Source organism: Arachis stenosperma, chromosome 1, assembly GCF_014773155.1.
Source record: "Arachis stenosperma cultivar V10309 chromosome 1, arast.V10309.gnm1.PFL2, whole genome shotgun sequence".
NCBI lineage: Eukaryota > Viridiplantae > Streptophyta > Magnoliopsida > Fabales > Fabaceae > Arachis > Arachis stenosperma.
In genome coordinates, this window is record NC_080377.1 from 10,721,318 (window position 1) to 10,736,798 (window position 15,481).

Below are 15,481 nucleotides of genomic sequence, written 5' to 3' on the forward strand. Positions count from 1 at the left end.
ATGTGAGGAGGAGATAATAAATTAATGATGGTGGTGGAGCTGACAGGTTGTCAATTTGAGAATGGAATTGTTTGGAAGAGAAAAAAATAGTGTTTTGTAATTCATCTCTTACTTTATTTATTTGAATATTTAAGAAAGAGTATTCATCTATTTTGGTCCTAAAAAATTTTGGATCAGATATTTTAGTTTTTAACTAAAATTAATTGTTCGATTGATTTTTAATAATTAATTCTGTTAGTTATTTAAATCTTTTGCTCCGTCAATTCTGAATTTATAATAGAGAATAAAATAGTCCTGACAACTCTAACAGAAAATAAAATAGTTTTTGTCCTCCTATTTAAAAACGACGACATTCTCTTCCAATTTCTATTGTATCTTGCATAATTCTGACATTCATACTCTTCTTCTTCACCTTCACAATCTTCTTCTCCATCTTCTCTTTCCTTCTCTTTAGCTCCAAGATCAAGCCATGATATAACTGTCACGCGTGTCGCACCTACCTCAACATGTCATAGACCACACACTTTTCAAATCTCTGTAACTGATACACCCACTTCCACTGTACTTCATCTACCAAAAACATCCACTTTCACGTCCTCGATATGCTTCGTTCCTTCTCTCCCGAAGTCCAAGTTGGCAGACAGTTTTGACCTCGCATCCAAGCTATTAGTACAGCGAACAATATTGTCGTCACCGTTCATATGAAAATTGAAGCGATTACTGAATATTGGTTTGGAGAAAAATAGCTGAAGAAAGCGATCGGAGTGGTAGAATATATGGCCATGGAAATAATAGGGCAGAGAATGAGGGAGATGGCGATGACAACGGTGGGTCTTAACAAATCGGACTTGCTGTCTGGATTCATGGAATCCATTGAAGACGACAAGTATTTGAGAGACATAGTCATTAGTTTTCTGAATATGAATTGGTTGAGAATAAGTTGAGAATTTTTCTTCATGTGAACATTGAAGTTACAGAGTGTGCATTTTGTAACTTGAAGTTGCAGTGTTAGACTATTAAGGTTATAGGAGATATGATAAAAATTGAAAGAGAACAACGTGATTTCTGAATAAAGAGAGTCAGGGATCATTTTATTTTTTGTTAGAGTTGATGGAACAAAAAATCTAAGTAACTGACAAAATTAATTATTAAAAACCAATCAAATAATTAATTTTAATTAAAAACTAAAGTGTCTAATGTAAAATTTGTAGAGACCAAAATGAGTAAATACTCTTTAAAAAATTAAATGAGTGAAAAGTTTCGATTTCACTTTTGTAGTTTCCCATATAACCAATTCAGGAATATAATAAAAGATAAAAATATTATATTTATATATTAAAATTAATTATTAAAAAATTAATTATTATATATTTGTTTATAAATATATATAATTTAATATATATTTTATATTAATAATTAATTTTAATAATTAATTTTTATGTATACCATGATTGAAATATAAATAATAAAGTATCAAAATAAAATATATAAAAAATAGTTACATTATTGATGGTTTTTGGGTACATTATACTAGAAAAATCCGGAGATAACTACTAGATAAATACAAGAGAACATGCAAGCTGACTATAGTTGGTTTTGACGATAGAATAGGATAGGATATTAAAAATAAAATATAAGAGATAAAAGATAAAAAAGTTGTTTTTATATTTTATTTGATAATAAATTAAATATAAGACAAAATAAATAATAAAATATTTAATTTATTTTTATTTTTTCGTACAAAATTTAAAAAAAATAAAATAATAAAATTTTATTGTAAAAATTTAATAATAACAATAAAAAATAAAAAATAAATTATTTCTTTGTTTAATATTTTTTTATTTTTTTATAGAAAATACAAAATATACTAATTTAATATTTTAAGATATAATATTTTTATTTATATCTTATATTTTTATATGTCAAATATAATTTTATATTTTTTTATCTATATCTAAATATCGTATGCTTGTAAACATCTAATATTTATAATAGATCAATATGCATACACAAATAATAATGAGAAAAAATGAACTATGACTCAAATGGTATAATCTTTTCATTCTCATTTAGAGATTTAAAATTCGAGTCTCACTTTTAACTTAAAAAAAAAGAGAGGACATGAAATTTAAAGAACAACTCAACTAATAACATAAAATGTAAGGGCTTTTTTATTTTAACGTTTGTAATGTTTATTTTTAGTGTTTTTGCTTTTAAAATTTTATTTGAAAAAATTAATTTTTATCTTTATTTTTTATTTTAATATTTTTTTCGTAAAATTATAAAAGTAAAAATATTAAAAATAAAACATAAAATAAAAACACAAGAAGTTCTTGGATTTCTTAATTTTGCAGAGTTTACAATAGCATATCAAACAACTTAATTCTATTGCTATACTAGCGAGTAATAAAAGCTAAAATCTTAATCCATGTTTAACCAATTTATTTTCTGTAATCTTATTCAATCGTCCAATCATTTCACTTGAGAGAAACTTTTCTCCATCACCAATTTGACCTCGGCGAAAGTAACTTTTGTTTTCAATATGAAATAGTGGTGATATTCCGGTTTTGTTCACCTCCAAGTTACTCAAATTATCAAAACTACATAATTTCAAGATATCTTCAAGCATGCCTTCATCTAATTCTTCTTTGGAAAATGGGCACCCTATAAACTCAGCCAATTCTTTCAAAATTAAAGTAGGATGTAATTTCATTTCTTCATACCTTAGAAACATAATTTTCTTTGGCCTTTCCAAGCTTTCTTTCCAATACCCTAATACATGCTCCCAAAATGGTCCACATGGACTCACTCCTTTACAAAATTGCTCGAAATACTCATCAACCGATTTCTTTACCTGAGTTTCCGGCCTAAGTTTGTTTGTGAATTGCCACAGCGAAATAAATGTGTCTTTCGGATCCCTACATAGATACACTATTTTACAACTCGACTCTTTCAGTGATTTAGGCAATGAGATATAAGCGAGATGAGTGGCAAATAATGATGATTCAATAAGGTTATTAGGGTTAATCTCTACTTTATCATCATCAAAATTACCAAAGAGATTGAGTTCTAAAAAGGGTACAAGAACATGAGGGTTGGTAGTGAGCAAAGGGTGATTTTCATGTGTATTTGGATATGTGTTGCGGTTAAGTAATGAAAAAGTCAAAGCCTTAAGCCAAGTAGTACCTGATTTTGGAATGGTAGCAAGGATTATGATATCATTATTAATGTCATGGGATTGAAAATGTTTTTGACAAGATAGGAGGCCTTGAATCTGCCTAAGGTTGTACCAAAATCCTTGGTATTGGTAGACATGGTTTGCAATCCAACCTTGTTCCTTTGGCAATGTTGATATCATGTCTCTACATTCTTGGCTTAAGTCTTCATCATCTTGCAAGTGTTTTGGCACAAGAGAGGGTTGACCAAGCTGTGATGACATTTTTGTATGATGTGCACACTATAGCTATATAGTTGTGTGGAATAGATAAAAGAAATTGATATGTCTAACTGAAAACACATGTTTATATATAATATAAGTGAAGGATTTGGCTATGGTGCTGAAAGTATCAAGTGGTCCTTAAAGGATACCTTAATTTGATTCTAAATGTGTGGTTGTTAATCAATCATACAGGTTAGTTAGTATGTGTATTTATATTCTTACCCAAAGTTTATAATAATTATAAAGAAGCCTCAATCATTAATGAAAGCATTGTTATTTAGATGTAATTAGGAAAGGGTTAAGTTTATGGGTTTTTTTTTTGTAACTTGGACTTTTAACAGACGTGTATAAAGAACAAATATTTTAAACTAATATTGGACACTGGTTAACAAAATTGTAACGCTACTACTTACTCTTTTATGGAAAAAAACTCATAAAACAAATTATAAACAAGAAAAAAAACTCACAAGCAGAAGTGTCCACTATAATAATAATAATAATAATAATAATAAACTAAGTTGGGTTTGTCTAGTGGTTAGTTCACTAGTCTGCTTAAGCAAGTGTCGGGGGTTCGAATCTTGCCTTGTTCATACAGCAACCCATTGGCCAGCGGCAAACCCTTAAATGGAGCTCAGTACCGCGACGGATCTTCCGTTATTATATTAATCTAAAAAATAAAATGTGTCTCTTGTTAGTGTCTCTGTGTCCTCTTGTCAGAGTGGACACAAAAATAATTTAAAATTTGACCAAACTCTTAAAAATAGAACGTTTCAAATAATAAGAAAGATGAATAATTTAACATAATAAAAAAGTTAAACAGTCTATTTTAAATAATAAAAAAGATAAATCATCTATTTAAATTAGTAAATACGCTACCAATTATTTATTTTGATAATTAAAATAAATAAATTATTTATTTTAAAGAAAGCCCAGTTAAGATGAGCATAATATTAGAACATAGGAGAACTAACGAAAAGAAGGAACGGAAAACAGAAAGGCACTGTTCCCGCCATTCGAAAACCCAAAATTTCATTTCATTTTTTTGAGTGAAGCAACCAAATTTTTCTCAACTCATCTTCATTTATAAATCAACCCCTACAACTTTTTTATTTTATAAAACCTCCCAAGTCCTTAAAGGACCACATTATTCTTTTCCCATAGTAGAACCAGCCGTGAGTGAAATCTCAGGTGGTGTAGTTAACTTCGCGTGAAGTTGATAGTCGAGAATCGTTAAATGATTTGACTAAATTTTCATCTAACGACTCTCAATTATCAATTTTACATGAAATTGATTACACTTGAATTTTCACCTTATATATATGCTTGGAAAATAATAAAAATCAATTTAAAATAGTTTATTTTTTTAAAATTTTATATTCATTAATTATAAATATTATATATATATAATTATAGATATTAAATTAAATAAAATAATTTTATATTATTGTCTACCTAGTACTACACTGTATATATAGGAATCACATTTTATGTAACTTAATTAGGAATGCAGAATAACATTTGGTCTTTAGTGGTGGTTTTGTGGACCTTGTATTCCAGAAATAATAACGAGATATATTCGCCATTATTGGTGAGAATTTATGCAAAGGTGGAGAGATACATAAGAAAAAAAAATAATTAATTGGAAGTTTTTCTCTTTTTGTAAAAGAAATGAGAATGAAAATAAAATTGTTGATTATATATTGGTTAATAATTTGTTGTCATCTAAACTTTCTCTTTTTATGGTGCACATTCTTGTAGGGTTCATCAAGTCGCTTCTTCTATTTACTTTTTTTTTTTGAAAGTTTTGTTTACATTATTAAATAAAAGTACTAATAAATAATGTATATTTTAAGATATTGTAAAATTATTGTATAAGTAAAATAATTACTCTATCGGCATGCTAAATTTTCAGTGCCCCAAAATAATGAACTTTAATTTCCTTACAAATTAAATGGTCCTAACTAGCTTAGCACGTTGGAGGGACACAGTTGAATTATGGTGATAGTTGACTAGCTTATCAATGTGGGGCTGCTGCAATTATTAAATATTAATGAAGAAAAAAAAATAAATAATATGATGGACAGGAGTTAGGACATTGGGTTTATACAATTTTTTTTTAGGATATTTTTCAATCCGACAATTCAAAGACTAAATTCGTCGCAAATTTATCATTAACTAATGAGTTGCTACATGTATAAAATGGAATTCCAACTCCCAATACAGTTTGAATTGAATCATTCACAACAATAATGAAATGATGTACCCAACAAAAATTTAGTATCCAGAAACATGAGGAATTTGGGGCAAAAAGTGATAAGAATTTTGTTAATGAATATTTTTAAAAATGTATTAATTATATACATAAAAAAATATATTTTTGAGTTTTTTTATATATTTAATATGAGAAAAATTCAAAAGATAACAATTTTAATTTATATTGACCAAAATTTTCGGTCGATGTTCAGTTATCCAATACTTTTAATATGAGAAAAATTAAATTGTGCTAACTATATAATATTGTCATTTATTTGATTTATATTTTTATTTTTATTTTTTTTCAATGTTTCTTTTAGAAATTTTTTTTTTCTTTTAAGGAGAAAACGAAAAATATGATTATACTAATTTTCTTTTTCTATTTTTACATTTTCTTTGCACAATCTTAAAAGTAGTAAATATATAGAAAAATTGAAAACTGATAATATTTTACAACTACTTCTTCTTGCGACCTTATCCTTATAAATTTTCATTCTTATTGTTTTAGCAAGTCTTAGAAAAATCAAACCATAGATTTTCTGCTAATATATATATATATATATACACAAACACTAACAACAATTTAAAACCCTTTCGCAAAGCTTGCATGTCCCTTTAATTTCATGCTCTTTACTCGCTTTGCACATACAGCAATTCATTAGCCAGCAGTAAATTTTTAAATGAAGTTTCGATCTGTGACAGATTAGTCTTTAGTCTGTCAAATTGAAAGATACCATGAAAAATTAACAAAAAATGTTTGAACCAATGACCAGTTTTGAATAGTCTCCATTGTTACGAATAGTATTAAGGATAAAGTATTCTTTTAGTTCCTAAATACATTTGAATTGAAAATCAAAGTTCTAAAATAAATTCTCCTTTTGAAAGACAAAAATCTTAACACGCCAAAATGTGGGGAAAAAAAATTAGAGCATATATAACAATGAAGCGAAAACATAATAGAAAATAAAAACAAACATTTTATCAAACTTTCTCCAAATTCTAACCTAAGCTTGTTTACGAAATGCTATGCTAAGGATCCCTACATACATATATAGATACACTATATATCTTACAAGTTGACTCTTAAACCAGGTTGTGCTTGATTTTTTTGGAAGGGTAACAGGGATGATAATATCATTTGTCTTTGGCATGAAAGTGGTTTAATTTTGACATATAATAGTGCTTGAAGGATTATTTGTGAGCCAACACCTTATGTTTGAGCAAGATATTCTTGTATTATTATGTGATGCAATTTGAATGAATAATCATAATAGCACTGGAGAATATCAAGGAGAGATCTATCATAAACAGGGGATGTTTTTTTTTTTGGTAAGAAACAGGGGATGTTTTGTTATTATTTTCAGGAGGAGGTTGCTATTAGGAATTTATAGCCCTAATTTTTTTTAACCCAATCTAATCCTTTTATGTCTAAGGCTTCTTTTCTTTTTTAGTTTGTCTATCTTTCTCTATCCTAAATAATTATCTATTTAAATAAAGTGATATATTAAAACATTAGTTGTCTAAATATAAATTATGTTTTATGTTTAATACATTGATAAATAGCAAATGATCTTCCTATATAAGATTATCCAAATATAAATTGTCCATTTAAATAAAGTGATATATTAAAAGAATTATTTATCTAAATTTAATAAGATACAAATAGCAATACTAATCCATATATAATGAGAGATGAAGGTAAACCTTAGAGACATCATCATACATGCGTAAATTCAACCCTAGAGACTTATCAAAATGGCAATGGCTCAACTCTCTAATAATGTGATCAAATGTGTTGAAGAAGAAAAAGAAGAAGACTACTTATTAAGTAAAGAATGGAAGGGATTGGTATCAACCTTGCCAAAAGAGCAAGGATGGCTTTCAAGGAACATATACAAATACCAAGGTTTTTGGTATGACACTAAGCACCTTCAAGGAGTCTTATCTCTCCAAAAACACTTTAAAGCCAAAGAAAAAGATATCATCCTTGTTACAACTCCCAAATCAGGATCAACTTGGATCAAAGCTTTAGCATTTGCATTGCTAAACCGCCACAAATATCCAAATGCTCAAAAGAATCATCCTTTGCTTACTAACAACCCTCATCTTCTTGTACCCTTTTTAGAGATTAGTCTCTATTCTAAAAAAGACTTTGTTCCTAACCTTGATTCAATTCCCTCGCCGAGATTATTATCTACTCATCTTCCTTTTGTGTCTTTGTCAGAATCAGTTAAGAATGTAAATTGTAAGATAGTGTATCTTTGTAGAGATCCTAAAGATGTATTCGTTTCGCTATGGCATTTTACAAACAAACTTGGGCCAGAAACTAGGTCAATTGATGAATCGTTCAAGCAGTTTTGTAGGGGAGTAAGTCCGTTCGGACCGTTTTGGGAGCACGCATTAGGGTATCAGAAAGAAAGCTTGAAAAGGTCGGACAAGATAATGATTCTAACATTTGAGAAAATGAAATTGCATCCTGAATTGGTTTTGAAAGAATTAGCTAAGTTTATAGGATGTCCATTTTCTAAAGAAGAGTTATCTAAGGGTATGGTGGATGATATCTTGAACTTGTGTAGCTTTGATAACCTAAGCAATTTAGAGGTGAATAAGAATGGAAAATTACCAAATGGTGCAGAAGCTAAAGTTTTTTTTCGTCGTGGTAAAATTGGTGATTGGAAAAACTATCTCACGACTCAAAAGATTCAGAAATTGGACACAATTATTGAAAATACTTTGGCTAAACATGGGTTAACGTTTTAGCTTGCTTGGGTGAGGATATAATTAATTAATTATTGTTGCAATTGTTGTTGCAAATTGCAACTTAATATAACCTAGGAATTTAAGTTTAGGGTTTAAGATTCTCTAGTGAGGCATATGTTAATTTGTCTTTGAAATACTCATTATGATGAAGCATCAATAGTGAATTAAATTTCCCTTATATTTTTCTTTTTGTGCCTTATTATACTTCTTAGTTGCTCATGCGGAGAGGTTAAAAAAGAGTTTTTTTTTTAAACAAAACTAAAATAGATTAATAAATACTAGCATGTCTATTATCCCTCCTTTTTTTTATTTTTAATGTTAAAGTAGCTAGCAATAATAAAAATATAAATTATTACCATTTGTTGTCAATACTAATTGTATAATTTAGTGTTAATTTTCCATCTCATGTATGATATTCAATTCTGAAAATACAGTGATTTAGTTTCAGAAAACCTGCATTATGAAAGCTGCTTTTCTTTTTGGGTAGATATTATCATAACTCTTTAATGACTTGAAACTAATATATTGGTCTAGTGCAATGGCAAAATAAACACAACAAATAACAATAGGGTTTAAAACAACCAATATTTATAAAAGCTTGTGTTTATATCTAATTGAAAAAGATATTACAAGGGCCAAACAAATTTTTTTTTAATAATAATAATAATAACAAGAAAACTTAGGTGCAGGAAAGTTTCAAGTTTTCAACTCTGAAACTGAAATGGTAAATAGTGAAACAATTTTCTAAGAGAATTTTTTAACTATTGCTTTAGAAACATTTACAACCAATTAGATTCTAAATACTACTCTACAATGGCTAATTTATGCTTAATTAGTTAGTTATATGGATTAAATGCCAAAACGAAGACATAGACACAATGATGTATAGCTACTAGATTTTGTGATAAAGTAGAAAGGAACATGGATGTTAATATCATTGCATAATTCAAACTTCATGTCAATGATTTCTTTAATCTCAAAATATCTAGTACAAGCTAACCCTAAGATTATGCGGTCAGCTCAAACTTTACCAATAAAATGGCACAACTGTTCGTGCCATGTTTGATGAGAACAAAGTGCAAAATTTCCTTGCCGATATTGTTGATATTGATTTTGTGCAGTGATATCAACCTTAAAAATTTAAACATTCAATGGATTGCTGTTATATGTAAACTCCGGCTTCGTTGGAAATCGTTAAATAGAAAATTGGCAACTTAAATGAAGGAAGATGGCGACAGAAGAATTGACATACCTCATAGTTCGATATCTGCGACTCCAACTAAGAAAGAACCCGGATCATCGGATCCAAGGAGTGGAATATACTCTGATCCTCTCACATGAACACTAAAGCAAGCTACATTAAGAAACATTTGTTAGCAAGATTTTGGGTGAAAGTTGAATACATTAGAAGATCTGAAACATTTTCAAGACGAACTAAAAAGCTCATTATATGAGTAGAGAATGCATAGGTAGAAATCATCATTATCATCATTCATGCACGCATCATAATTAAAGGGCAAGAACAACTTTAGATGTAAATACATTATAAAAATTAAGAAGATACACTTCTGATAAGCATCAAGTACATGTATGCAGGAATAACATCAAGCACTTAATAAGGGTTGACTTAAGAGAACAGAGCACCTTTTTTTATCATCCAGAGGCTATATCACAAAATTTTCAAAATAAAATAACTTGGCTAAAAAATATTTGAGGGACTTAAATATAAACTTTTAAATCATTGGAACTACAAATGTTTAATATATAGGTCCCTAAAAAAGGGCAGCCCGGCGTACAAGCATCCCACATTAACGTAAAGTCCGAGGAAAGACAGCACCCAAAGAGAATAATGTAGGCAGTCTAACCTGAACCTGATAATTGCATCAGGTGGCTGATTCCACAGCTTAAACTAGTGACTTTGAAGTCACACGGAGACAATTCAACCATTGCTCCAAGGTTTTCTTCAAATTATAGGACCCTAATTGAAAACTTTTATACAATATAAGACTTTATTACAAACTTCTAAATTTTAAGGACCTAACTGAAAATACAATGAAACTATAAGAAAATGACCCCAAAAGTAGTTTAACCTTTTTCTTTCTCCATCAATTGCTATATTACTCTCTTCGTGACTCGAGCAAGACTTTTAAATTTAAGGCATAAAAGTTTATAGAATGAAATTTTCAGTGTTGCTAACATTACCATTCTCTATTTTCATGACACTTTGGAGCATTATTTCCATCTTTGTCTTCATATCATGACTATCATCCATATGTGGCACTACAAGCGTAAGCTCCCTGTATATATCACGTGCAAATCTGCATATCTTCTGAGCGAATTCAAGCTCACCATCTGATATCCTACCGATAGCCAGACGCATCAGTTCTCCAGTCAAATCTGCAAGCTGTAAGAAAATGTTCAGCACCTTCAAAAACAGTGTCGGGGGAAAATCACAATTTGATTTAAAGCATATTTCATGTTCTATAAAAATCATATAACTGTATTTAGAAAGAAGGCCAACATAATTGGTTATATTCATTATAAACAAATCAAGCACTTGTAATAATCTCTTTGAATGGCAAAATATTGTTATATGGTGTTAGTGTATGTGTTATATCTACTAATATTCTATTAACAGCATAAATAAGTCACCGACATGGATAATAAATTAAAGGGAAAAATATATTCACCCCTAATAGATAGTCAAGGATATTTATTTGTAGAGGCTGAAGTGATGGATCACTAAGTGGTAACAATGTGTTGTTTATCTCGTCAAGCGTCAAAAGCGTTCCATTTTTACAGAAACCGCAGAAAGTAGCTGCTTCAACATACTCTTGTATCTACAAACACCAAAGGCATGTATCAGATGAAAGTATTTTTGTCCTCAACCAATAAAAAAGTTACATTAAGCATACCCCAGGTGAGTATGCTCGTCGTAGCTTCCAAAAATCGGTACCCTGCAATTCTTTGACTAATCGAGACATGTACTGATTTGTCACTGCTGCTAGATCCTTTTCAGCTTTCTGAAGTACTTCCTCTTTATTATACTTACTCATCCTAGTTAAGACATTAAAATAAAATATTGCCAATAATATCAGAAAGATCAACATTACATGAAAGAATAAATCAGTAGCCATCACAAGTAGATTTTGGTTTCACATTTCTTATAATTTTTTTTTTGTTTTAATTAAGATAGAACATTTTAAAACTCACTATTCACAGATTTAACAAAGAACAAAGGAAAGCAATGGATATGTATAAAGTCTGAATATGAGGATAATGTGATTATTAAGATAAACTTATTGCTAATAGAAAATAAACTCATTGTAGTACATCCAGGGAACAAAATGAGAAGTTGATTCAGATGACCAATTGAAAGTATATATAATAAAGCATTGGCAAAAATAATCAAAACAAAGGCCGCATAACGATCATGTTTATGTAATTTAGCTGATCCGAGACGGCACTTGAATCAGTTGAAGATCCTAAAATATCCACCCAATCATTCACAAGGCACAAGAGAGAAACAGAGAGAGAAGAATGGAAAAGCGAAAGCTAACCTGTGAACTTGAAATATGACTTTTTTGCTGTTCATTGTTACGTCACGACTTGCTTTAACCACTCTTTCCCGTTTCTCATTCTACAAACATAAGTTACAAACAATGAGCAGTGTATACAGAACATGCACGGCTTCTCGATATCCATATGTTTTTCAACATGCCTATTAAGATAAAGCATGTTTCAAGATATCATCATTGAAAGAATTTTCTTAAAGGGCCACGTTGTGTGTGCTAAGTTTATCAATTCTAAACATCCAGAATGAATTGAAACCACTACTCTTGAGAAAGTAAACTAGTAACACAACATTTTAGGTGAGCTTGTCTGCTGTGCAATGCTTCCTACATAAACAAACCCTCCCACTTCAAAGCACTAATCCTTTAGAGTGTGTTTCTGAGTCGAGGTGTTGGAGAGAAGAACAAACAAAAACAATCAGTGATTCTAATTTAATATCCCAAAACTCCCATTTCTAATGCAATGATCAAACAGTTCACCACTCTCCCAAGCATAAGTTTGGAGAGAGAAATTTTCATTTCAATTCAAGTAAATATAATTATTTAGACAACAAAATGTTATGAATAACATGATATTACCAATTAAACCTTCCAATGATCCCTCAATCACTTCCTAAACACTTCATAATGCTCCAAATATACATCATCTAAAAATAAATTATAAATTTATGCACCTCAATATTTACACTTCAGCTAAGTTCAACTCAATTTCCACTAGCTACTGAAAATCTATCAGAGTGTCGTACAAACTAAAATAACAAATCATCAAAAAAAAATTGAAACTTCGAATGAAACAAGAGCAAAATAGTTACAGTAGGGTATGAAATCAATAAGAATACTTACAAGGTCATTGAGATATTCAACATATTTGGTGAAAGGAGCCTTCATTGCTGACTCAGTAGCCATAGTTCTTGCCCTCTTTACCGTTGAAGCTTGAGCGTTACCACCTGCAACTGCCAAAACCGAAATCCCCCAAAAAAAGCGTAACTTTTCAATGTTAGTGACTCAATGAGAGAGAGAGAGAGATTTACTTTGATGGAGACGTTGAGGTTTGGAATTGGAAGCCATGATGAAGAGAGAAACCCTGAAGAATGAAGCGGTGAATGAATGCAACATCTGTTGTACATAGATTTGGGGTTTTGGGGTTTTGAAACATTTTCAGGAAAAAAGAGGGTCAAAAAGTTTGGTTTGTATTTCAATTTATTGTTTCTAAAGAATTTCTATAAACAATATGAATTACGGTTTTTTATTTAAATAAAATATATATTATTTAAGAAAATGTGTAAAGATTGAAAAATATATATATTTGTAGGTATGAATATGATAATGAAATAAGTGGAATATTTTTTAAATGGATTTTGCATATTTAGTGTGAAATATAGTTATCAGAATCGGATTGGACCGGCCGGTTCGATCAAAAACCCAATAAATTAGTAGTATAATCGGTTTAGTTTACGATGCAGACTACTTCTACAATTGATCCGGTCAATGGAGGTCAAACCTATTAAAAATCGAACGGTTCAATGCGAACCGATGCAAAAATTTGTGCAAAAGCTTCAACACCCTTACCACTAAGCCAGACATTGTTCTTTGACAATTATAAGTGTTACATGATCAATAGTCATTATACATTTAGTTTAAGAGTACATTTGTACTCCAAGTTTGCTAGATGATAATTAAGTTTGTTAAGCTTAGTTTGTTAAAATTTGTACCGTAAGTTAGTTTGTTAGTTTTTTAATTGTAAGTATATATATTGGATAGAACCTGAGTAAGTAGGTTTTTTGTGGTTCTCTCATTTTGGAGATGCCAAGGCTCATTTTTTTTCTTTCTGAGAACCAACTTCTTCTTTCATCTCTTTCTTCTACTTTTTAGAACTTTCTTTTCGTTCTTTCACTCATTCTTGATTTCTTTAATTTTTTTCCTCTATTTTTCACTTCTTTTCACATCTAAGCTTACATGACAGAGATGATGAGAGTTGCTTCACCTCAATTCACGATTCTTTAACATGGTGCGGTGAGCGACAGAGGTGAAGGCTCCGATCACGAGCACTTATGTGAAAGATCTAACAGGTTTGAAGTTTGAATCAAACTTGTGGTTTCTAGCATCCGGATCTTGAAACTTACAAGATCGTTGAGTTGAATCCCTAATTTTCAGAAGAATGGCCAAGAATTTTGACATTCAAACACTTGCGAACCTCGTTAATCAGGTTAATCAATTGCAATCAGCAGCAAATCGAGCGAACACAAGTCCGATTATGGATCCAATGAGTCCGTATTTCTTGCATCCTGGTGAAAGTCCAAGAACTCCTTTAATTTCTGTGATTTTAGGTCCCAGTAACCATCACGCTTGGGAGAGAGCTATGTGTAGAGCATTGAGATCTAAAAATAAATTGAAGTTTGTTGATGGAACTTTAGAAAAACCATCGGAGGATGATTCACTGTTTGATGTGTGTGGGATAGATGCAACACATATGTGGTATCTTGGTTGAATTTGTCTTTAAGTCTAGAGATAGCACACAATGTGGTGTGGATGAACGTTGCTGCAGACATATGGCGTAGTTTGAGACATCGCTATTACCAGGGAGACTCTTTCAGAATGGCTGAGTTACAAGAAGAATTGTTTGGCATAAGGCAAGGAGACCTCAACATTACTGCATACTTCACCAAATTGAAAGGAATTTGGAAAGAGTTAGATAATTTTTGCCCAATTCCAGTATGTAAGTACTGCACTGGAATTTGTGATTGTGGTTTAGATGTGATGAGGAATTACCAAGAAGATACTAATGTAGTGAGGCTTCTTAGGGGACTAAATGATCAGTTTGCCGTAGTGAGGTCCCAGATCATGTTGATGAAGCCGCTTCCAATGGTAGATGCAACCTTCTCACTTTTGTTACAGCAAGAGAGACAAAATGCAGATATCATTGAAGATAAAGCATTGATAACCACGGGTAACATTAGAGCCAATTAAGGCTTTAACCCTCAGATCAATATGGCCACTAGAGGAGGTAGGAGCTTTAGAGCCAAAAGGGGGTAGATTAAATGGAAGAAGAGGCAGAGGTCAAACTTACAAATAGTATGTATTTTGTGGTAAGAGTAGACACACTGAGGATGTATGCTATAAAAAGCATGGATATCCACCTCATATGAAGAGTGGTGGTGGTAGTGGAATCATCAACATGGTTACTGTAAGAGCCGGAGTTTTTCACGTGAAACCGTTTTAATAAAATAATTTTAGTGTCCAAAATAGATTCAAAATTTAGAAGTTTTAATTTGAAAATATAAAGGTAAAATTTGATTTCAATGAATTTTTCTGAGTTGGAAAATGTATCTTTTTCGAAGGATTTTTGTAAAAATGCGTACTGTCGCTTAAGCTGGTAGTACCGACTTTAGTCTGACCAGTACCACGTATTTTGAAAAATAAGATTTTGAAAAAGTGATTTATTATTTTGAAAGGGTAA

General features: G+C 30.5%; 3 protein-coding genes across 4 annotated transcripts; 1 reads left to right on the forward strand and 2 right to left on the reverse strand.

Annotated features, from left to right (window-relative positions):
- Window positions 1-2,317: 2,317 nt before the first annotated feature.
- LOC130939003 (cytosolic sulfotransferase 12-like) lies at window positions 2,318-3,502 on the reverse strand. Its single transcript, XM_057867197.1, has one exon. It carries the CDS (start codon window positions 3,437-3,439, stop codon window positions 2,414-2,416), a length of 1,026 nt encoding a protein of 341 aa, XP_057723180.1. The 5' UTR covers window positions 3,440-3,502; the 3' UTR covers window positions 2,318-2,413.
- A 382-nt stretch (window positions 3,503-3,884) lies between these two features.
- Window positions 3,885-13,233, reverse strand: LOC130934625 (uncharacterized). 2 transcript variants are annotated; one of them, XM_057864246.1, is made up of 8 exons: window positions 13,056-13,233; window positions 12,868-12,977; window positions 12,013-12,092; window positions 11,368-11,509; window positions 11,143-11,292; window positions 10,655-10,856; window positions 9,705-9,806; window positions 3,885-4,106 (listed from the first exon to the last, which is right to left on the reverse strand). In XM_057864246.1, exons 1-7 carry the CDS (start codon window positions 13,138-13,140, stop codon window positions 9,706-9,708), a joined length of 870 nt encoding a protein of 289 aa, XP_057720229.1. In that variant the 5' UTR covers window positions 13,141-13,233; the 3' UTR covers window positions 3,885-4,106; window position 9,705. The 2 variants fall into 2 exon arrangements, with proteins under 2 accessions (XP_057720229.1, XP_057720185.1); XM_057864202.1 differs by lacking the exon at window positions 3,885-4,106 and adding an exon at window positions 9,266-9,583.
- LOC130975120 (cytosolic sulfotransferase 12-like) lies at window positions 7,448-8,452 on the forward strand. Its single transcript, XM_057899951.1, has one exon. It carries the CDS (start codon window positions 7,448-7,450, stop codon window positions 8,450-8,452), a length of 1,005 nt encoding a protein of 334 aa, XP_057755934.1.
- Window positions 13,234-15,481: the final 2,248 nt, after the last annotated feature.

What these genes read in the sequence shown, in the direction of transcription:
- LOC130939003 (XM_057867197.1), bottom strand. Translation starts at nt 3,439, where the DNA reads ATGTCATCACAGCTTGGTCAACCCTCTCTTGTGCCAAAACACTTGCAA.
- LOC130975120 (XM_057899951.1), top strand. Translation starts at nt 7,448, where the DNA reads ATGGCAATGGCTCAACTCTCTAATAATGTGATCAAATGTGTTGAAGAA.
- LOC130934625 (XM_057864246.1), bottom strand. Translation starts at nt 13,140, where the DNA reads ATGTTGCATTCATTCACCGCTTCATTCTTCAGGGTTTCTCTCTTCATC. An exon ending in ACCTCAACGTCTCCATCAAA is followed by an intron (nt 12,978 to 13,055) that starts GTAAATCTCTCT and finishes CGGTTTTGGCAG; the next exon opens with TTGCAGGTGGTAACGCTCAA. An exon ending in TGTCATGAAAATAGAGAATG is followed by an intron (nt 9,807 to 10,654) that starts GTAATGTTAGCA and finishes TTCTTAATGTAG; the next exon opens with CTTGCTTTAGTGTTCATGTG.